At 35.5% G+C, this 23,680-nt stretch overlaps 1 protein-coding gene across 4 annotated transcripts in view; it reads right to left on the bottom strand.

Moving 5' to 3' along the window:
- Positions 1-23,680, bottom strand: part of BLTP3B (bridge-like lipid transfer protein family member 3B) — a 57,555-nt gene that overhangs the window by 28,531 nt on the left and 5,344 nt on the right. For 2 of the 4 annotated variants that reach the window (XR_014578296.1, XM_083820759.1), the window contains exons 2-8: positions 11,570-11,732; positions 10,484-10,522; positions 7,338-7,429; positions 5,650-5,839; positions 3,320-3,460; positions 2,618-2,788; positions 1,131-1,311 (exon numbers count right to left, since the gene is read on the bottom strand). Coding sequence is in view for 3 of the 4 variants with exons in the window: in XM_083820759.1 (XP_083676885.1) it covers positions 1,131-1,311; positions 2,618-2,788; positions 3,320-3,460; positions 5,650-5,839; positions 7,338-7,429; positions 10,484-10,522; positions 11,570-11,732 (977 nt within the window). In the remaining variant the exon portion in view is untranslated. Of the gene's footprint in view, positions 1-1,130; positions 1,312-2,617; positions 2,789-3,319; positions 3,461-5,649; positions 5,840-7,337; positions 7,430-10,483; positions 10,523-11,569; positions 11,733-19,190; positions 21,279-21,331; positions 21,464-23,680 lie in introns of those variants that run through there. The other 2 variants (XM_083820760.1, XM_083820761.1) reach the window with 2 other exon arrangements.

Raw genomic sequence — 23,680 nt, 5'->3', positions numbered from 1 at the left:
TAAATGTTACTGAAAAATAAAGGTAACTAACTCTTTGTACACATAATCCTGCAGTTTTTCCTGAAACAAAACTTTTCATACTGAAGATTATGACCAAAGACAGATGTACAAGGATACTGTAAATATAATCTGTTTTCTTATCTGACAGATATTCCTGCAGTGAAGAGGGATGCTGAGAATCTCTCTGTCCTGATTTTCCACTAAATTTAAAATTTCATTAAAAAAAGGAAAAAAAAGATTGAAAAAAAGAGATCTCTCTGAGAACAATAAATCTCAACTTCAGTAGACACATTTCCTTGCATGTAATTTATCTCTAGCCAGTGAGCTGTATGCTCTGCTGCTGTACAAGTATCTTTCCCAGTCAGGGAAATACATTCACTAAGTCTTAAGTTTTTCACTCTCTTTTATAGCAGACCTTGTATCCCTCTGTACATTTTTCAGTGACTAGCCAGCTCCTTGAATATACACTGATACGTCATTCTCTTCTGACCACTTTCAAAGGCATGAAATGGGTCATTTGTCTTTTTTCCTCTAATTATAAACGTGGTACACTGCAGTAGCCTTGGATTAAAATAGTACAAGTACTACAGACAAAAACTATACGGCCACAGAACACTTGTTTTGTTCCTCCAATTCGCTGCAGAACATCCTAAATTTTCAAAATTAGTAACATAGAGAAGATTGCTTGTTTATTAGTGTAAACTATCTGTATTTTATAAGGAATATTTACACAAACAGATTGCACAGTGACCCTTTCAAGCAACAGTACTATTGCCACTGCAGTGCTGATAATACAGTTAGCTAGCAATATAAAGGAAAAATCAGCAGAAACCATCAGTCTGGACAAAATCAGTTTCTAGAAGACAAAAAAGCACTGAAGATTCTAGTACTATTAGCAGTTTTTGTTACATTTATTTTAAAGTAATTGCATTTAACAATGTAATATTCTCCTGGTAGAGGCATCTAGCCAATTTTATGTGTGTCTAGAGACACAGGAAGACAATTCCTCTAAAATAAAAGCTGTTGATTAACATCAGAAGACATTTTGAAGAATCCAGTAAAGACAATTACAGTTTATATGCATGTTACTCAAAAAAAAAAAAAAAGGAAAGCAAAACCTGAACAGTTACCTTTTTCTTTAGAGTGGATATCATCACATATATGTAGGTCCAAATGGGAAATTACTAAGTGATGAGAAGTTTCCTTAACATCGAAATCATTAAACAATTTCACTATCGCATCATTTTGATCAGGTGCTGCTGTAGTCTGGTGCGCTTTCACCTGCTGAGAGCTGGGTGCAGGAGCAGAGCTCTGAAAATATTTAGTCACATCAATTGGTAGAAATTTATCCTTCCCTTCAAGCTTAAAACCACCACAACTCTTCACTTACTATAAATAGACCTTTCAAATAAGGAAAAATATGCATCATATACATTATGTTCACTTTGGATCGTGAATGAGATTTAAGAGTGTTATTTTAGAATACAGATAGGTTGATCTAATGGCTAGGTGTCACAAAGAGACAATGTCAATTCATGCCCTGTTTTTCCCTTTCCCCACATCTTTATACCCTGTTCTTGCAGCACTGGTATTTCTCTAATTTTTGTTGCAAGCCAGACTAGCAGAAAATTTTTTTTTGCTGGCATCATTTCTGCTAGTTTAGCTCCCCAAACTGTATCACTATAGGCTCAAACACAAGCCAGCACCAGGATCAGAGAATCGGCAAGATGCAAGTACAGGGAATTGAAGAATCAGAACCTCCCTGCTCAATGACAGCTAGCCATTTGATTGCTGTATCTGAACCATCAAATCACTTTGCAAATCATCAGGACCACCACAAGAACTGAACTCTGCATTACAGTACAATAGTTTTATTGTATGAGATTCGACACAAGTGAATTTATTCAATCAGTCCTAGTAATAAACTGTCGTTTACAGTCCCATCTTTTATCAGGGTATTTGTGCTGCTGCTTCACAGACAAAAAGAGATCCTCCCCACAACACTCACTAGAAAGACCAGTTGGTCTAGCATGCTATATGTGCTGAAAGATGACAAAAATGTTTATGTAAGACTATTTTACATACAGCATAAACATAACATCTATGCCAGCAGATATGTTAAAAGTAGAATTATTTTTTCACCATGTATTCCAACAAGAGAGCTGCATTAAGGAAAGCTCTGATTAAAACCTAGCATTTCAGGACCACGAAAACAAACTGGACCAGCACCTTAAACCATTACAGTAAGTGTATCTATTCATCCATTAATGTTACTTGAGTGTCTCAATTTTATTTATTTATAATTCTTCATCAGAATCTATTTTAAGACCAGATTTACTAAATAATTTATCAATTTTTAAGTAAACGCAGAAGTCAAAATACTCTGTACATGAATATAGAAACATTTTTTCTTTCCTGTAATTGACATTAATACACAAAATCTTGTAAAATGAAGTCTTTTATACTACTGTGATCATTCATGATGTAATTCAAGATAGACAGTTGAATGAAAATGAGTAACTTGCATCCTCAAAAAAAAAATCAATTAATGCAACTAACCACATATTATATTTTTAAAAACTTGATACTCATAAAGTGAGACAAGCAGTTATCGTACCTGAGCTGTTTCGGAAGCCAAGCTTTTTCTCTGCTCTGTTGATTTCTCTATGGCTTCACTAAGAGATTTGGCATACTGCACCATGGCTTTCAACTGGGAATCAGTCAAAACCCACAGCAAGTCATCCAGAATCAGAACCAGTTTTGATGCCACCACGTTACAATCCTTTAGCTATAGAATGAAAATTTTAAAAAGTGTCTTATATAAAATGTATGAAAAAGACTGAACAGAACCTCACACTTCTTTAAAAGGAAGTTTCTCCCATATTGAATAAGATTTTAAATGAAAGATACTCTTATTATTTATCTTACTAACTAAAAAGTGCCTATGATATACCACAGCATCTTTATTATTGCCTAACTTATTATGTGCGTAGCATGCATTGAATTCTGAACTGCTTATGTAACCATAAGTAATGTAAATATCGTCTGAATCTAGAGAGATAAGACAAGATGCATCATCATAAATAAAGCTCTGGAGGTCAAATAATTTAATTAGTAGGACCTGTGGAAGTTCTTCATTTTTAAATTCTGTCTGCAGTTATTTAAATTCTGACCACTCTTTCAGTCTTACTGATTACATGTTATAAAAAATTAAACTGGATTAAATTAAAAATCTTCACAATGTGCATATATGCATGGAGAGCCTAAGTTAACTATGAATTCATAAAATAATAGAAGATTTCAAAGTTTTCAAGTTTACCCTTCTTTTAAGTGTGACCCTGATTTTTGATTGGTTCGTAATGAGTCGAACTGGAGCACTCATGATTTCATGCTTAGAACTCTGGATTGCATCCGCTTCTATTCTGATCATCTGCCAGTTGATTTCTTTAAAAGTCAAAACCTTTAAACAGAGAAAAAGAGAAACACACCTTCATGAAATATGACAGTTTACTTCCAACAAAGTATGTGCAGAAGCACATGTGGGTGTACGCATATATCTATACGCACACGCACATCCTTCATGCAGAGCTATATGAACAAGTACATTTTACTCATTTATTCCACTTAGAGGAGTCAAGAATAAAAGCCCTTATCCTGCTCTTTACCTCCAGAATATCGCAGAAATGTCAAGTGAGTTCAAAGCAGGCAGAGCGAAGAACCAGCATTTAAAATATCCAGAAAAAACCACAACAATGAAGGCATATTTCATACTAGGTTGCTTTTAGTAGACAGCAAAAAAGATTGTCTAGTGTGGTCTCAGAACGCTAAATCCTAGTATGTAGGAACAGAGTCAGGAAGGAAGCAAAGCTACAAAAGAGTAGGGGGGTTTATTTTTTTGTTTCAATTAAAGAAAGTTAAACATTAAATATATTTTAAGCTACATAGACTCCACAAACTTTCAAACCAGGAGATAGATTTCTAGAAGACAGTAGGCAAATGTGAAAATAACAACACAAGAACATCAAGTAGAGCTGGATATTGAAAGTCAAATATAGGAAAATGAGTGATTATCCAGTAGCAACATGGAAAATCATCAAATAAACTGGGGCATCAAGAGGAAAAAAAGTTAATTCTAGTTTCCTTAAAACTCATTCCTACATTACTCTTTGAAGAAAAAAGTTCCGCCACAGGGAGAAGCGGAAGAGGGAAGAGTTTGTTAGGTATGTGTCTTATTTTGCAGTTGCCATTCTCTTGTCATCCAGAAAACTGTACAGCCTATGTCCTGCAAATATAAGCAGAGACTTAAGTAAAACATACCCAGTTTGTTTGAGGAGGTACACACAAGGAAGTAGAAAAGATGGAAAGGCATAGTGAAAAGCAGCCTGAAAAATACTGTTTGCAGAAAAGGAAAGTATCTACCCTGTTTGTCCAGAAGCAGCGTAAATAGAACCTCCTAAAAATTCTAAGGAGATTCCTCATTATACTACGTGTAGGTAGAACACGATCTAGAAGAACTTACTTCCTTAAAATGTTTTTAGCATAAATTACCTTTTAGCATAAATTACCTTTATAGTACAGTGTCGGTTTCGTTCTCTCACCATTTATTTTAATGCAATTTATCGCTAATAAATCACTTGCTACAGTTCCTACAAGTCTGTGTTTCCAGAACTCATTGAACCTAATGAAACACTCCTCAAGGAAAGCACTGTTGTATAGGGGGAGGCTATTCCGAACCAAATTCTTCTTAAAAAGCATAAAATCAAAAAATATAGCAATACAAAATTCCATCTATTCAAACTTGAATTCTTCCTATTTAGACTTCATTAACACACAGATAAACTGCAGAAGGGACATGATGCAAACTGTAATAATTAATAATCAGTAATAATTAGCTCTAAGTTTCACCTTTTTTTTTTTTTTAAATATATTCAAGGTCTGCTGCATGTCAAAAGTAACTAGTTGTCAATAGAAAACACAACATTCGGCATCAGCCTTGCACTTAGTACACATTTTACTTCAGTTACATGGGAGAAAGCAAAAGAATGATGTACACCAATGCAGGACTTGCATGTTACTTTTCCCAGAGAGTAGCAAAGTATGTACTTTAGTGCTATTACTTTTTTGTACATGTATGATTTAATTATCCCCAGAAAAATGTTCAACTCTTGCATAGAATCTTTATTAGAACTCAGTTAAAATTGTTTAAAGAAAAAAATCTTTTTTAGGAAAGCTCTCACAAGCAAATAAATGACCAGCTAAAGCTTTAAAAATTAAAAAAAAAAAACAAAAACAAAAAACACCACTTAGTTAATATTGACTTTTTTTTTCCTTCCTGTTTTCTTCACATCTGCTGTAGTTTGCATTTTAAAATGGTCAGGGTCTTGGAGAATGTAACAGTGGAACTCTACATATGCTTGCCTTGGTATTCAGTCTTCCCTGAACATCCCCTTTGGGCACTGCTACAGACATATCGTTTGATCTGACTCTCACCTACCATTTTTATGTCCTTGGGTTCTTAGGGAACAGCTGAAATTACTGAGTGCAGTTTCTCCATTCCTGGTAACAGCATGTTTCCTAGTGTGCATTTCAACTACCTCCTCTTCTACCACAAAAATAATATAAAAAAAGTTAGCAAAAGATAATATTCACCTCTCCACGTTGACCTTCTTGTATCCTGGTAAATCTCAGGTCAGCATGTTCCCAATTTGCATTTACACTATATATTCTTAGCTGGGAAAGTTCAAATGAAGCATTAAAGGCTTTTGCACCAATCCTTATTACAATGGAGTTCACAGAAACCGAAATTCCTTCTACCACTTTTTCAGCAAAGCCATATTCACTAGAAGGTGAAATGACAATGTATTAATTACAAGCCAAAGGAAATGTCACAAATTATACTTATTAAACAACTGAAATACAACATAACACAGACCATAATATAAGTTCATAATTTATTCTTTATCAGTTACAATTTTTTGTTAAATATTTGACCCAATTTACACTAACTTCTTCTCTACCCTCTGATCCTAATCTCAAAACAATCATTCTGTGAATAAAGAACATATTTTGGACAATGATCAAACTCCATGAACTATAACAATTAACACAACTTTCCATGGTAAAATATGAATAGAGTGGTATACTTATAAAAATAGATAAAAATTGCTGTGTTTGTATTAAAACAATCTACACTACTATGTAGATACACTACTCTTCTTCATGTATACAAGAGTAATTAGTGTTGAACTATCTGACAGTTCCAATCTGGCTGGTATTTCTTTCTGTGAGCTAAGTTATACTAAGTTATACTAAGTTATGCTGCCCATCAAGACAACTACCTTTTTATATGCAAAATAGCATAAACAGTTCGCTTTGTTTCATCCTACAAAAGAAAGGCATCCTAAATAGTCAAATTTACAGACCAGATCAACAGGTATCCCAGTACTGAGATAAAGCAGCTGCAATTAAATTTTTAGTAAAAATCTTAACCACTCTGAAAGTTCTAGATTAGTGAATGGAAAATACTGTTTCATATATTCTTTTAACATCTAAATTTATTTGGCTTTGGTTTTTTTCCTGCTTGTTTTAAAAGTACAGTTTAAGTGGTTCGTCATTCCTTTGCCTTTTTATAACTTTCATCCTACACAGAATCTCTATGGCAATGATTTTCAAGCTGTACTCTGTACAAGGAGACAGAGAACCATGGACTACTTCTAAGTATTATACATAAATTACAATAAGAAAACGAATTGTATCATAAAATTCATTTCTCTATACATGGGTCCCTATGCTCACTGAAAAACATTTTGGGTCCATAAAAGAAAAAGATTGGGAAAAAAAAAAAACACTGCTGTAGCAATATGTCATCTTCACAGATTACCAGATATATAGCAAGCGTGAAATCTTTCAATAAGATTTCAAAAAGAAGCTAGAACATTAAAATACCACACTAACAAATTTTAACAACATTCATTATACAAAACACACACTCCCACACCATTATATATATTTTCCAAATAAGTTGAAAGGCAAGATATTTAAAATTTTGAAAATTAAAGACAAATCAAATGAGTATATTTTTAACGCAGTAGTTATACTTAAATGAAACATTTCTAGCAAGTTCCATATACGGTTTAGATGTTTTTTCCAGACACAGGTCTGAAATTAAACAGCTCTATCAGTATACATATGTAACTCCGTCCAGAAGTAATAATATTTTAGAGCTGCAACACTATATACTACAGGAAATACGCAGTGAATCTAAGTGTTCTACACTAATTCAAAAAGAGAAAATTAAACTTTTTTTAAATCAAGTACAAGTAAGGATCATTGCTGACCTCTGTCCTGACGCAGTTGCTATAGGAGAGGGTCCATTAGGGGCTCGTGGTTCTTCACATGTGCTCATTTCCATTACAACTTTATCCAAGGACTTGAAAAACAACAGAAAAAAAGTTGGAGACATAAGAGGTAACAAAGTAAAAGGCTGATATATGAAGAAAGAAAGAAAGAAAGAAAGAAAGAAAATCACTGAATTTTTTTTTTTCTAAATATACATAAGACATTCCAGACCATGGCATTTTCCCATAAACTTTTGTAAAGTACCAGAATTACTTTTATTTTTTAAATTTGTTTATAAAGGTTTTCATATTTTGAGAATTCTAACACACTGCCCCAGTTAAATATTGGATTGTAGAATTCTTGATTCTTTGTCATTATTTACCCATCATATATATTTTGAAAAATAGCATTTTGAAAAGGGCATTTAAAAAAAAAAGCATTTTGATTTAATGCATACTCATCTGGGTTTTCTTCCTACATGGTTGTTCTTTCAAAGAAATATTTAACACAGTTCAAAAAAATGTTAATGGAAAATATTTGAACCTAGTCCACTAAAATTCATAATAATAGTGGAAGTTTAGCGCTGAATCTTTAAAACAGAATCTGTACATAAAAATTCATTATATGACTCTTGGCTAATCTAGCAGAAGTATTTTATAGAAAGATGCATTCTAGTATAATTTGCAACACAGCATATTCTAGTATAATTGTATGCTGTTATTGTATTTTTGGTACTTGAAGTGGGATCCTTAAAAAAGAAGCTGGGAATTAAGGGAATGAGACCCAAATCCTATTTTAATTGAAGGCTTTATTAAAATAGCAGAGCTATAACACAAATTACACATAATGCATAATAACAGGGATGAAGAATAAGATGTGAATATACCAAAAGCAAAACTTTATTTCTAGCAACTGAATAAATCCATTAATCTCCTAGCTTATTCACAGTGCAATGTTTGTGACCTAAATTTTGATATAAACTGGGAAGGCTCTTGATTTAAGGCTTATAGTTCTGCAATCTTGTCCCATTTCATGCTCATTAGAAACTCAACAGCTAATATTATGTCCCTGTCTAGCTCTGAGTTTATACCACCTCTTCTGAATTCCTCCATTTACTCCCTTCGCCAGTCAGACAAAACACACCAAAAAGCTTTGTCCTCAAATTAGATTTTTTCACAGGTCAACCTGCCCTACCTACTGTATTTTATTATCATGATGATCACCACAATTCACTTGATCCACAAACTATGCTACTCTTGTCCATGAAGTGATAAGATCATAGATCTTATCCATGATCCCTGGCTACTACCTAGAAACTCATTAGCTTCCTACTCCGTATTTTCTTATACTTCACCATATTGTGAATACTGCTGTCTCAGTTAATGACTTGCTTTGCAAAACATGGCGGGGGGGGGGGGTTGGGGAATCTAATCCCTTAGTCTGGGGAGGGACAGGGGAAGCAAAGGTTTATTCTAGTTATCCTACCATTTTGGAATTTTTGACCGTTCTTTTGAGGTTAAATTAAGACCTTCGGAACATTCTCCTTTGTTACACGATTCATGCAAAGAACAGTAGGGCACTGAATACAGAATTCTCTGTAATATAAATAAGAGTTAATTACGAACACCTGGATGTAGACATCTGTCTGTTGTTTCCTCACTGGAATCTATTTGTACTTTGTTAGAGGAAAAACTGCTGCATAGCATCCACAGGTCTACAAAGCAATCTTCAAAATTTTACTGCTCATCACATAGAAACAGGAGGAGAGATTGATGAAGAGCAAAGGAAATTTAATATTTGCCACTGTGTTAACAGATGGAGTTTTACAAAGGATGACTCAGTTCCAAGAAAGTACTTTTGGCTAGACAACTGGGTTCTAGCTACCTCCTAGCTATGCAAAAAAGGATGCCAACTAGGGAATGTTAATTAAAATGTAATCAAAGTTTCAGTGATAAAGATATCCCAACCAAAATAGTGGAAATTCAGATGTAATAAAGGGCTGAAGTTGGACACTTAGGCCTTTACATTTGTCTTCCTTGAGAAGCCAGAAAGACTGTTGTACAATCTACCATTGAACAGTTATCTTTTGATGTCAGTTTTCATTTAACACATTTGTTCAAGAAAAAATTTATATGACAAAGTTGACCTTGAAAATCACCTTAACCTCAAAGATTACTAAAGTAAGTTCACAGCAAGCAAAGCAAACTGGCCTTGTTACTGTAGGTCAAAGTACGTAATCCTTAAGAATACCATGGCTTAAACTGCTTTCCTAATTTGGCAATTGCATCTTACAGGCAAGAGGTTGAACCATCCCACTTCAGCATTACTATCCTTTAATCTTTGTGTGTCAGGGAAAAGCGGCACAGGCATTAGTACATTACAACTAGGTCACTAGCAAATCCATCAAGTATTTAAAACAACATCTTTTTTTCCAAGTCTGATTCAGAGCTAAGGAATCAGAAGCACATTCAAAAAGTCACCGTGTGTCTGGGAAACACAACAGTTAAAGGCCTGTTCATTCCTAGGCAAGCCCAATTAAGAAAGTTTAACCACCATCAAGCAAATTACTTCTGGTGTTACCACAATTCTCAGTAAACTCGTTAAAGAGAAAAATAAAAGAAGTGCAAGACATAGCATCCATTCTAATTGGTTTTGAGTCTCATGTACATCTTTTACATCCTATTTATATCCAAGCTGTATCCTAGGGTGTTATAGAAATCCTGTGAATGTTGTCTGTATCAAACCTGCTGTAACTGGGACCACTGGATAGACTGCAGATACAGAACAGAAAAGTCCTCAGAAAAAGATAGCTCTAAAAGATAGGTAGGAACTTGTAAAAGTACTACTTGGACAAATAACTACCCTTCAGATGAACTTGAGTTAAAACGTAATGCCTGAGGATCTTGACAGAAATCAGCTAACAGCCAAACATTATGACAATGCCCAAAGAAAAAAAGATTAAATAATTACAACAGTAAACTAACAAAAACATTACGGTATCTTGATCTGCTGCTACCCAGAGGACACTTCCTAACTGTCCCTTAATGTTTCAGCTATTTCTAGAACCAATTTGAGAGAACAATATAAATATTTGAGATAAATTCTGCTACAGAGTCTATATTTAGGAGCTGATCTCAGGACTCACCAAAGAGATGGGATGTGTTTTCAATTTTGTCCATGGTATCTGCAATGGAAAACATTACTCTAAGACAAAGTAAATATTAAAGATACAGCAAAATAAAGCACTTGCTTAGGATGTGGTTTAGATATACAAATTATAACTCCTGGACTCAAAAGAACATCACTTTCAAGTTACAAAGTTTATCTGAAAGTACTGTATAAGAAACTTATGCACACATCTCTTTCAGGTGTTAAGAAATAAACTTCAAAATCTACTGAGCTCTGAAAGGAAAACACAGAGGAGCAAAACAGAACCTGTCTCTTTAACACTGAGTTGTCAAACATCCACAAAGGCAACACTGCCTTCCACATTCTTACCTTTAAAAGGAAATAAAAATCCACATTTGCTCGCTTGGCCTATAAATAATTGCTTGTCTGTAACAAAGTATTAAGAACTAAAGTATTAAGTAAAGAAAGAAGAGACTGAGAAACTGCTAAAATTTGACCAGATAACTTCTGTCAAAACAACCCATAGCTTCATTTCTTACTCTAAATACAAGGAAAATCTAGGAGAGGAGATACATTGCTTCAATTCTTCACAGCCACCAGGATCAAAAAAGTGAAGTTGGCTAGATTTAGAGCGTTTTCACATCTCCCACAGAGACAGAATCCCTCCAAAAGATATTTTTGGAGATTGGAAAGGAACAAGAGGGAAAACAGTAAAAAAAAAACAACAGAGGGTGAAATAGAAGAAATAAAACATAAAAAAGAACATAGTGAATCATTAAAAGATACCAATTATATCATGGGCAAATATAAGCTTATACCTCTACTTCTATTTCTGAATATGCAAGAATACATTCCATACAAAGAAAAAAAAATTAAAATCACTGTTTATTTTCACCATTTCTTTATGTATTTCATGCCATCATAAGAGAAAAAAATAGTGAGAAATTATTGCTGGTAACAGCTTCGTCTTTCTCTAAAATTTTATCAGGTATTCACCCCAATTTTCTGTTAATACAATGTTGCTCAAAAGTTTGCAGAGACAGAAAGGGGGAAAAAAAAAAAGATACGGTTAATTGCCACTTCAGCATAATAAAACACTCACCCTAATGGATGCCTTATTGCAAAAGACTTTGTTTATAGCAAGCCACGTGGGAAGATCCAGCATGTTCTGAAGCACCTCTTGATCCAACTCTAAATTGGTCAGCTGACCTTCCCCCTTTAACGTGCTCAGGTTGATCTTGTCAGGCGACAGATTTTTGGTGAACCTAAGAACAAACATGCAACTTAAGTAAATGCACGTACAGCAAATCAGAGCTGTCCTGCATGCAGCAGACAATTTAACTTAAAGGAATGGTCTGGCACAGCAGGCAGGGGAGATGGAAATTATCTTAGGTACAATTTCACCCTGAAAAGAATTAGTACCACGAAATTTCATGTTTGCTTTGTCTCACTAAATACGTAGACAATTAAATACACTATGAGGTATTTCCCTACTTGTTCATCACCCAGAATAACAGATATTTAATTCAAAATACTTAACTACTTATTTCAAACTATATAAAGTAGAATTGAACCCATCTCACTCTATTTTTTCAAAAGAAAAAAAAAAATCAAAACCTCTGTGACATATACCGTAATTCCTGGAGCATGCAGAAATGGCTGATAATTTAACTCAGGACAGGTAACAAAAAGGTACTTTTAAACAGTACCTATATTTATATATATATATATATAGGTACTGTATGTATATATATATATATACACACTGTATGTGTGTATATATATATGTACACACACTATATCTTGAAAAGTTTCATTTATAATATTGTTTTAGTCAGAATTTAACAAAGAAATTATACATTTATATAAACAGGCACACGGCAGTATGGTGAATATAATATACTGGCTGGAAGCTTGAAAAAATAGTCTGATATGCAAAGGCTAAAAAACTGTAGCTACTTAATAGAGAAGACATGCAATATATGTCACTATACTTAAAAGGTGCTATGATTTGCTTATACAATAGAGCAGTCGATGTAACTGTGTCAAATGGTTGACATCCTTGTGAGAGAACACGACAAAATCATGAGCGCTCTGCCCTCAAGTCAACAACCATAGCATTATACCTACCACAAGCTAAAGACTGGCTGTATTTAACCGCACCCACATACAGCCATGGAAATCTGTTTCTGCTCATGAGTGGGTCTAATTTTACAAGATTAGATAGAAGAAAATACTGCTGCTTGCATTACACTTTGAGACATTTCCCACTGAAATCTGCCCATGCTGGTATTTTCCAGGCAGAGCGCAAAAGGGTTGCTCTGTCCAAAATGGTGGCTCTGGTGTGACCCAGAAGTTCCCTTTCCATTCAGACTGGTTTCTGTACAAAGTCCCTATTGAGTAAGACACTCAGGGGGAGATGGTAGAAGAAGGTGAAGAAGGCTGGCAACCTTTTCCTCCTAACAGTTTCCAACTGTGGCTTGAAAACTGGCTACCATTTTCTTAGCCCAACTGTTTCATTGCTTTCTTATCATGGTAAGCTTTGGAAATGCATTTACCTAGCCTGACAAAACCAAAATGCCCATATTTACCACTTCTACAGACATTCAGACAGACATCACAAACCTACAGAATTTCATCTCCCTGTCAGTTTAAGCATAAAGAAGGACTCTCAAAGACCAAAACATCTGAGGGTGGAGGGAGCACAGAAGCTTGTTCAGAACTTAAGGTTCAATTATTTTTATTTTTTAAATTATACCAAGTCTGAAGTTATCCAGGGTGTATTTGCAAAAAAATACTAGACGTGCTGCTTATGAGAGAATAGCTGTAGTTGTTTCTGTTGGCTTAAAAAAAAAAAATAACCAGAAGAAATGAGCTTTGACTCAAGAATAATATATTTTAATAATTACAGTATTAAAAAATATATTAAGATCAGACTACTAATAAATATATTTTCCTTGACAACTAGTACTTCTAAATGCTCCATTTAGAAACATGAAAATTATTTAAGCCCTCTATTCCTCACATCGTTTTCCAGTTACCCTTCTTTGTTCCTTTTAACAAGAAAGAATAAATTGAAGAGCTGAATATCCTGCCTCAGTAAACCACCCCGTCAATAACTGCAAAATATAAGGTCTCGTATATCAGAAATCATACTGACAAGTCTCATCCAACTTCTTAATTGAAATTCCTAAAATAAACAGCCATTGAACATTTTCGGTCATAACACAGTATCTTTCTCTACTTACTAGATGATAATCACCTTTAAATAACACCAGCTTGTGACTTTTAAGTCACATTTATACAGCAAACGCAAAATATTCTGCCATTACATACACACATGGCTTACTGAGACTCTGATGCTCTTTGTAGCAACTCCCCTCTGGGTCCCCAATAGCTATGGCACACAAGAAACAGCACTCAACTCAAAGGCAGACAGATGTAACCACCAGCTTTGTCTTTGTACTGCAGACAAATCACAGTAAAACCCAGAGGATCTACAGGAACACGTTTCCAAATTCCACAGTGAGAAAGACACCAAAATACCATTAAGGATGAGAATAGAGACAGTAAAGCTAATCTTAAGTTACTTCCAACACCCTTGGACAAAATAAGAGCTGTATCCTACCAACAGGGAGCAGAAGGACAGGGAAGGCAATATCAGCAAGCAGTGTCATTTTTCCTTCCTTTCAGCATAGCTTTTTTTTTTTTTTTTTTTTTAAATAATTGTTCTGAGCGCTGCTTTCAACTTTTCACCTTTCCTTGCAACCAGTGAAAGGGAGAAAGCTCTGTGTGCTGCTTCATCTAGCACCAACCAACACAAGAGGATATCCACCTGGAAGTCTACACCTTTCATTTCAAAGGTCAGAGAAAGGAACTTTAGTAGGAAGGTTGCGAGAAGGTATTTCAGGTTTAGGCACCTCTAACAGCTGATTTCTTCATTCCACTCCCCCAGCTGGAATGTCACTGATGAGCGGATGCTGGCGAGACAGTGGCACCTCCCCAAAATCCATAGTAACTTCATAACATATGACAACCACATCTGCTCTGCCCAGAGCCAGTTTTCCACAGAGGATGCCAACACTTTACGTTTCTCTAATAATTCCCTGCTCCTTCTAAAGTTAATTGTTCCACAGAATATACTTCTGATTGTTTAGCACTTTAGCACTATTTCATACACTACTTCAAATAACAGGAAAGTTTAGTTTCATATGGTAGTTTCTGATTTATAAATAAATAATTCAAAATTACAAGCTGGCATATTTGAGCAGCTAACCCTGCAAAACACGTGATCATACCAGTTCAAATTTAGAAGAATTTGAAACTTCATGGATAAAAATAAAGAAGGGCCAAACAACAAAAAGAACAGTATTTTGCATTTAAAAACAAAACAAACAAAATCAACAACAACAACAACAAAACCCTCTTAGGGTAACTACAACTCTCCAAATGGCTTTGTTCTAGGATCCCACCGTGTATCAAACCAGGACATGCCCAGAAGCTGAGCCATGGACACGTTGACGCATTTCTAGTACAGGTTCCAGTGAACTTGCTATGAGTGGGCAAAACCCATCACTGACAATATTGTTAAATAAAATAGATAAAATCAGATAAAATCTGAAACTATGTTTTAATACTATTAAATTTTAATTTTATTATTCAATTTAATGTTAATAATATTTTTAAAACTCTGGTGTTAACAATGCCTCGGGGACGTTTTCAAATATTTACTGTCAAGGTTTAAGAACACCACAGCATGGATTTTTAGGCTGGCAAATTACCTCTACATCTAAATAATGACTCTCTCTCTTAGCACTACAATCTGGAATGCTGAAATTGCTTAAACTTTGAGAACTTATTCGGCTATCATATTTATTATTATTTATTATACTTTTTTTTTTATATAAAATCGAGAAGTACGTACCAGAAAGTTAGAACAGAATCTTGTTATTCTGAATAAGCAGCCATCAGAAATATTTGATAATGTTTGACATTGTGAACATGTTAGACAGAAAAACATTTTAAAATTCTCTGAGCTTTTCATGTAATTTCCTGGAACTAGCAGCGTCACCAACTTGACGACATGCACACACCCTTCTCTCTGACTCAGTCCATGCAAACAGCTCCCCCCATCCTGTCTTTTGTTTTTCACCCTGGCGTACATTCCTTAGAACAGCTTAGTTACTCCTTAAAAACTGGCTCAAACTGGGAGCAGAAGCCTTAACAACTGGGCCAAGTCTCTGCATAACATCCCATGAGCTTCCTTTCTGAGGGAACAGTGTTGGTGACCACTGCTTGGTGCAAGAAATGAATCAAGGAGAACAGAGGAAAGCAAAAGGAAAGGGCAAGAGGAACAGAAATATAATAATGTACATGGCTGCGTTCAACAAGGTTTTTTACTAACTCAGCAAAACAATGAGATAAGACATCATTGTTAATGAGACAATACTTAGTTGGCTTGTTAATACCACGAGCTATTCTTAGCAAAAATGTTTTCATTGATTTAGTTTCAATTTAACAAACTACCCTTCCCTTCTCAGAACATGCAGTCTGAAGTTTGAATTACTACATCTAATAGCATGAATTTCAAACCAGTTTAATATTCAATTCTATAAGGTGATAGATTAACGCCATAAAATATCTGACACTTTAAATGCAAGAATCCTGAAATACAGTTAATACCACAAGCAACTTGACACAACTCCCCTGAGCTGTGTCACACACACAATTAATATAATTGTGCTGTTAGACAGACGGTTCAATCTTCTTTTTACAGACTATTGATTAGGAGTTCAATGAAAAGCATAAAAGGTCACAGAATAACAGCACGGTACTAAATAAACGTATGTACAGTAGTCAGGAGCACAATGAATAGTAATCTAGAGGTCTCAGTAAAAGAACTAAAAACCCATACAGAGATGATTTTTTCCTTGCCCAAAATATTTATATTCTGAAGTTTTGCTTGGACAAGAAAGGCTTGGAGTTCTGCATGGGATCTCCACGTTGCAAACAGGAAAGATGGCCAAAAAATGAAACTAGGAAAAAATACAGTGGAGTGGACAGGGGAAGAAGCTATTCTGAAAGGATTAGCTCATGTTTTATAGAATCGAGCCCACAGATTACGTGAAGTTCAGAGCAGTGCTCCACAAAGGTTTGGAGAGATGCCTTGTCACGTTCAATGAACAGAAACTCCGACCTCTAGATTTAATAGAGAAATTATGGAAGTCTGAATCTCATTTGGACATGGGACACTCAGATGTTTTGCTCATCTACTGAATAGATAATCTGTTCCACCTGGCTCTACCATATGTCCCCCCTGCCTTCTAAATAAAATTCCTCCAGTGATTTGATCCTACGTATATGCCCTGATCGTGACAGACTATTAAATGTTAATATGAGCCACATGTCTTGCTGATGGCCTTACTATGAACCAGAAATCCTTTAGAAGATACATGGTTCAAAACAACAGGCTCGGAAAAAGGGCAGAATGTCCTAAAAAGAACTGGCAACTGTATCAATAATAAAACAGTAGGAACTCACCAGAAAGATTACTTTCTTCCTGTTCCACCTGGCCGAACCAAGTTATTAGATCACTAAGAAATTCAATGTAATTTCTGAAGCAAGAAACACAGTCTTGTTTTTTTTTAAATTGTAGTTCAGTGGAAGATAAAGGTTTCCATGACTCTTGGCAGAAAGGAGGTCTACCATTATTCTGCTCACTGTACCACTTTAAAACTTAAGACTTAGCATTTAAATTGAAAAGAACTAACTCTGTAAAAAAAAAAAAAAAAGATCACCACAGCATCCACAGCATTTACTGTTATGAATGACTTCCTTGCATATTTGCATGTGTATCTCATTTGTAATACTGCAGATCAAAGTTGATTTTCATTAACTGCTCTGATCTGAAAAACCTTTAAAGCCCCCCACCTTTCACTAAGCCAAAAAAAAAAAAGTGTCCCAGAAAACAGAAAATAACCTGCTGCAGGCGACATAATAATTTTCTCTCGTATTTATCTACTGTAACCAGAAGCAATAAATACCAAAGTCTCTCAGGAACAAAACATCACCTGCAGACACTAAGTTCAGGAGCATTGCAATACTTCTCCTCTTGACAGCGTATCATTAGTTAAGTCCAAAGTACCAGGATGCTTAGATTTACATGGGAGCAAGTCCTAGATGAGAAAAGACAGACTCCCTAGATTAAAAAAAAAACAACTCTACATACCAATAACATTAAGCACAATGACCTTCAGAAGAGTTCTTAGTAACTGTCCCTTCTTGACCCATGTATGACAAGAAGGAGAAGGGATAAGAGACTGAAAACAGTTATACAGCATTAAAAAGATTTAGCTGCCATTGAGGCAAAAGTGTCATCTAAAGACAAGAAACTTCACAGATGCAAAGTGCTTGACCTGTATTGAATACAAACAACACATTTCTGTGGAAGCTGTCCATGCAACAAGACTAGAATCAAGCAACTTCATATTTTCTTTGTACTTAGAAGAAAAAAGAAAAAAAAAACTCCAATCAAGATGTCACAAAAGCTGGTACAGAAATTAAGTATACATTAAGCGGCTTAAGGTTAGTAGGAATTGGTCAGGAGACTACAAGAGCACCATGTAATAAGCCCAAAGGATAAGCAGAAATATAAAGGCAGTGGAAAAGGTAGTAGATTGTGAGTAACAGAAACCTTTGAGTGAATTCTGGCTGTCCTAGCGATGTTCTATTTTTAATGCAGTGCATCACAGCAGTATTTCACCCAGAATGAAATCATTAACTATGGTTTATGTAAGATTTAGAGTAAATGAATTTTAGCTCCAGAGAATGAGTTAAAATGTGTGATAGCTGACAGGTAACATTAAAGTCACATTCATCAAGTCCTCAGAAAATTGACCTTCTGAAGAACTCAACAGATCAACAAACAGCTTTGCAACAACAGCTGACTCATTGATGATGCAAGATACTAGATGTTTGAAGATAAAACCCAGTAATTTCCATGAATTGTAAATGAAAGGGTTTTTTGTTTATTTGTTTTTGTTTTGTTTTAAGAAAATAAAATTGGAAGATAAGAGAAAATGATGAAAAATTGCCTGACATATAAGGCTCAAGTACTACTATATAAAAAGTATGAATAGGAAGTAGCACTAAATTTCACCATAAAATATGATGGCATGCCCTCATTTTGGATAAAACATTCATTTCTGAAAATATTAAAGCCAATTTAAAAACAGATAGGATAAACAGAAAAAATAATGATGAAGTAATGAAAACTGCACAGAAAGTTAATTGGGTACTCATTTATCAATATAAGAACAAAAAAGACATACCAAGCCAAAAGAGAATGCCTTTAAAACCAATAAAGGGAAACACTCATTACGGAACATTTTAATGACCATGGACCACCAGTACAGAACACAGTACCAAAATTAAAAGCTTAGTAGAATTAAAAAATAATAATAATAATAATGATCAGGCACTCATGGTAAGATTTGTAGGGAGGGGTAATACCTTTTATGCCATCACCACAGTACAATTGACCAGACACACTTGCACAAACACTTCAAGTTCTTTACTGAAGAATGTTCGCAGTACATTAGGCTGAAAATAAAAACTTGTGAGGATAAATTTTAATATTTCTGGACTAAAACCCTACCAAAAACAATGACACTCTCCCAATCTGCACCACAAAAAGAATTGCCATAACACCGTAAAAAACTCACCACCACTATTAGCAGGTAATTAGCCTACAACGGGCATAACTTTGGTGGTCTCAGAGGCTATCCTCCAGCCTTTGTCCAGAAGTCGTTTGTATCGGCAAGGTTGTGTCTTGCGTGGATTCTCAAATACCATGCGCTTTTCTGCCAAGAAGCCCCTATCAGTAAATACACTGCAAGGGCTGCCATTCCCTGTATTCTCATAGAGGTAATCACAGGAGACTCGTAAATGGCAATACCAACTGCAGCAGCTGCACCAACCTGCAAATTTCTCAAGAACACCTACCATTGTCTGTCTATAGTACCAGACTGGCACTTCTTTCCACCCACTGACAACAATTTCTACACGAGTCTAACAACTTAACCCTAATGCCCTTTTAGAGGGCATTCCCGTTTGCACACCCTGCCTGGACCTACTGCACTCAACTGTAAAAAAAAAAAAAAAAAAAAAAAACAAAACACCAGATGTGACCACACCACCACCACCTGTGACCCTACAGGCTTCAGGCAGGAGTTTTCAGGCTAAGAAACACGACCTGGAACACCTGAACGGCCTCTTATCAGGCCTTTTGACTTGTCATAGTCTAAAGACAGATCTCCTTTCCCCACCCCTGACCAGGCAGATCACTAACTGGAATCCTGACTCAGCACCCAGCCCATGCGTCCACAACCTGTCACGCCATCCCCCTTCTCTCCTCTCCCATCCTAGGGGGCGGGTGCCTGAATATTACATTTAGTTTTCTGATGCCTTCCAAATAACCGCTTCTATTTCATCACTACACAGGCAGGCTTCAGCGTGGACTTCTACTCAGCTGCCTTCCTAAAGACAACTTAATACACTCAAGGGCGCTCTAAGTCCCATTTCTAAGTCGACGCTTTCTCAAATACAGACATTCCCACCAACTCTCTTAACAGTATATAAATCTCCCCCTAATTAGTTCTGTAGTAATACATACAGGAAATTATTTTCCTTCTATTTGTAAAGGAAGGTCTTGGTTGTTCTTTGGGTACTGATAGAACCGAAACAGCTGCTGTCATCAATAGCTATTATCTAATTACATGTCATGCACCAAATCTGCTCAGAAATAGCCAAGCATTGCACAGAGATGAGGAGCTTTCATTGCATGAATGCTAATCACCTTGTAAGTAAAATATTGCTCAATCGTTCGTTTATGATAAAACCTCAAACAGACCAATATCAGCTTGTCTATTCCACGAGCTTTTTCATGCATCGTTAACCATGCGTACAAATGGCCAATACCATCAAATCCCAAAAAAATTGTTTAAAACTTGACAATCTTATATACGACAGACCTTAATGTGTATGTTGAGTACAAGAAAACAAAATCCTTAATATGCTAAGACACATCTGGGAAGGTACATGCTATTTCCATATTGCAGGCAGCAAAAGTAACACATCACACTGCGAATCTATTGATACTTGGTAACTGTTCCATTCCAGTCAAAATACGACATTCTGTAACTAATGCACAGAAAAGGCACTTGACACAAAATAATTTTATAAATTTAAACCAAGAAACAAGAGTGAGGCATAAAAGCAGGACACCATCTGCCTTCTGGAAACTGCACCATTTATTTATGTAACATTAGCAGATATCTTATTAATGCTAAGCAATCAGATTTTACAACAAAAAAAAAGATTTTTCAGTACGACATAAACTACAAAGCCTATTTTAATTTTTAAAAAAATCAGCTATTCTCTTACATAAACCAGGATAAAAGCTGACTGATCCTCCAAATATCTATCGATAGAGAGAAAAAAAAAAAAAAAGATTAAGTTACACAAAGGAATTAAGTAGGTGAAAGCAATAAACAGCAAATGTCAAGTAGCCTATAGATATGGAGATACGTCTAAAAGATTACATTTAGAAATTATACATAAATATATGTTTATAACGGGATTGCTGGTGTACTTCCCAAGTCAGTTTTGTAAATTTAGTTTAGGACTTTCTTGTTTTCAAACATACCTGCATAGCAAGCAATTACTTTTTGCAGAATCGTAAGTTCCAAAAACAAAAGAGAGAAAACCCAATTGACATTTTATAGAATTCATTTCAGTCCCAAATCTGTACAAATACATACCACCTCTTACATTTAATCTACAAAGGTGGGAGAGGGGAAGTTACCTGAGGGCAAGGTATTCAGACAAAAGGCCCCTACTCCTGGTGAAAGCAAGTGGTCAGTTGCCACGGTTTCTGAGAAGCGCCTGGTGCTCATTTTGGTAGTAAGGATATTCACAGCAAACCAATCTCCACCAGAGCCAGCAGGGATCGCTGCAGGGAACGGGACACAGGGGACACACAAGGGAGCAAGTTCAAAGGGGAAAAAGGAGTGATACAATAATGTAAGAGATTTTTAGCTAACGAGAACCGCAGTCACAACAGTTTGCTATACATTAAGACATTCTATAGCTGAAAAGGAAATAGAGCTGTACAAAGTGCTACATTCCCATGAGAATATCCCTTACTGTCTCATACTAAGACATTGCAGCTGTGTTTAAATGAACAGCTTATGTAGAAAAAAAAATCAATCCAAGGATCCATATAATACAGCCAAGCGGTTTCAGAGACACTCAGTAAGTATATTTGGAATGTGAGAAGGCAGCTATCCTGGAGCTGCAGCACACAAGAGGCTGTTAGTGTATTTTGAAATGGGAGACAACTTTTCAGTTTTGTTTTGCCTGAGATTTCTCAGCCCACGTTATTTGTTCCCATTCAGCATCTCCACTACACCTGTTTAAAAGTCACCCTACAGAAACATGACTCTACAGAGATAAGGGAGCAGGACTTGCTGGGTTTCATTCTGTACTTGTGGCAGTGCAACGAGGACCAGCATTTTCAAATTTCACAGGGTTTGAAACTGTAGCACATTAAGCCTCTCAAAAATTAAAAAAAAAAAAATAGAATATTTAACTTAGCAAGTCAAATGGCAATGGAAGAAAAGAAATTCTTTGTTAACTGTCTTCACTTTGAAAAGATGCCTCAGACTAAATATAACTAATACTTACACTCTATTATTGCAGGGACAGTACAATCCTAGCCCTTCATAGGCTATTTGTTAGGATATCTGAATGATATTTATGAGATTTATTACAGAACTGAATTACAGATATGTAGTTAGTAGTAGTAGTTATGAATGAGAATTTTTCTACAGTCTCCAGATCCCCAAGCAATGGGAGCGACTATAACATGAAAATCGTGGGTCCCAAGATTGCTTCCTCAGGAGTCAGATGAAGAAGCCAGTCGGAGAAAACAAGAGCTCTGGTGTTCTCAAGCTGTATGGTAGTTGTATGGCAGAGCTGCCACAAGATTTGCGCTGGGGTCCTGCCTCACACGTCTAGGAGCAAGGCTCCTAGATCCATGCTAGGAAGCCTGGAAGGATGGAAAGCCATAGCCTGAGCTGGAGCTCTTGTACTTGGTACATTCCTCTCCTGATTCTTCTAATGAAAAGCTGATGGAATGAAGAGATCCAAACTTTGGTTAGCGTCAGCTCCTCAGAGGTGTACAGAAGAACTGTAGGACCTACTGTTTAAGAAACCTTGGTTCCCCAGCAACCTGCCAAAAATTAGGTAGGTATTTGTCACATAATTAGTTGTTAGCAATTATTCTCTTGATTTGAAACAAAAAAAATCATGAAACAAATTACTTTGTGTGAGCCTTCCTAATTCTGTTAGTTTTTCATCAGAAATCACCTGATATCCTTTGCCCAGTCTGTTTGTACAAGAAAACTGGAATTAAAACCAAATACCCTTTAACAAGTGCCTTCTACTCAAAGTTTTGTACACAGTTTTATACCTCTTTGATATAAAAAACACTAAGGCTTCAGGAGAAATACCAAATTTAAAAAAAAAAAAAAAAATCACTGTGTGTTCTGTTTTGATTCTTCCCCACTGCATACTTGTTTAAACATAACAATTTTATTCCCCACAGACATTATTTAAATACCCTTCTCCCTAAGAATGCTTTGCACTCGTGTATCAGCTGCTTGTACATGAAGTAATCTTCTACATCATTTTAATTCTGGAAACTTATTTCCCTGTCAACCTATTGTGAGAATTGCTTCAAAGGAAATGATCACATACTATGCAACTAAAATGCTACTGATTAATTCATGGCGATTCTGTAAATGCATTAATTTTTAATATGTATACACAAGACTGGTCTGACAAACAAAACTTCAGCAGAACTTTAATGGTACAAAAGTCTGCAAAATCAGCATCCAGATTTATAATACCTTTGCAAAAATGATATAAAACAAACTGAAAGTTAGAAATAAAATTCAGTGAGTTTATTTCATTAACCCAAATGCTCCTGAAGTCTCAAGAGATTTTTATGAATGGGGACACACAAGATTTAATAATTTATATCTTAATATTAACAAATGTACTGATTAAGAACTCTACCAGCAAATAGATTATTGCCCGTTTATCTCCAAAATAAACTTTTTAAATTCAAACAAAGCACCACAGCAATTTC

Source organism: Anser anser (genome assembly GCF_964211835.1).
Source record: "Anser anser genome assembly, chromosome: 1".
In the NCBI taxonomy this organism is placed as follows: domain Eukaryota; kingdom Metazoa; phylum Chordata; class Aves; order Anseriformes; family Anatidae; genus Anser; species Anser anser.
This window is presented reverse-complemented; position numbering and strand designations above follow the sequence as displayed.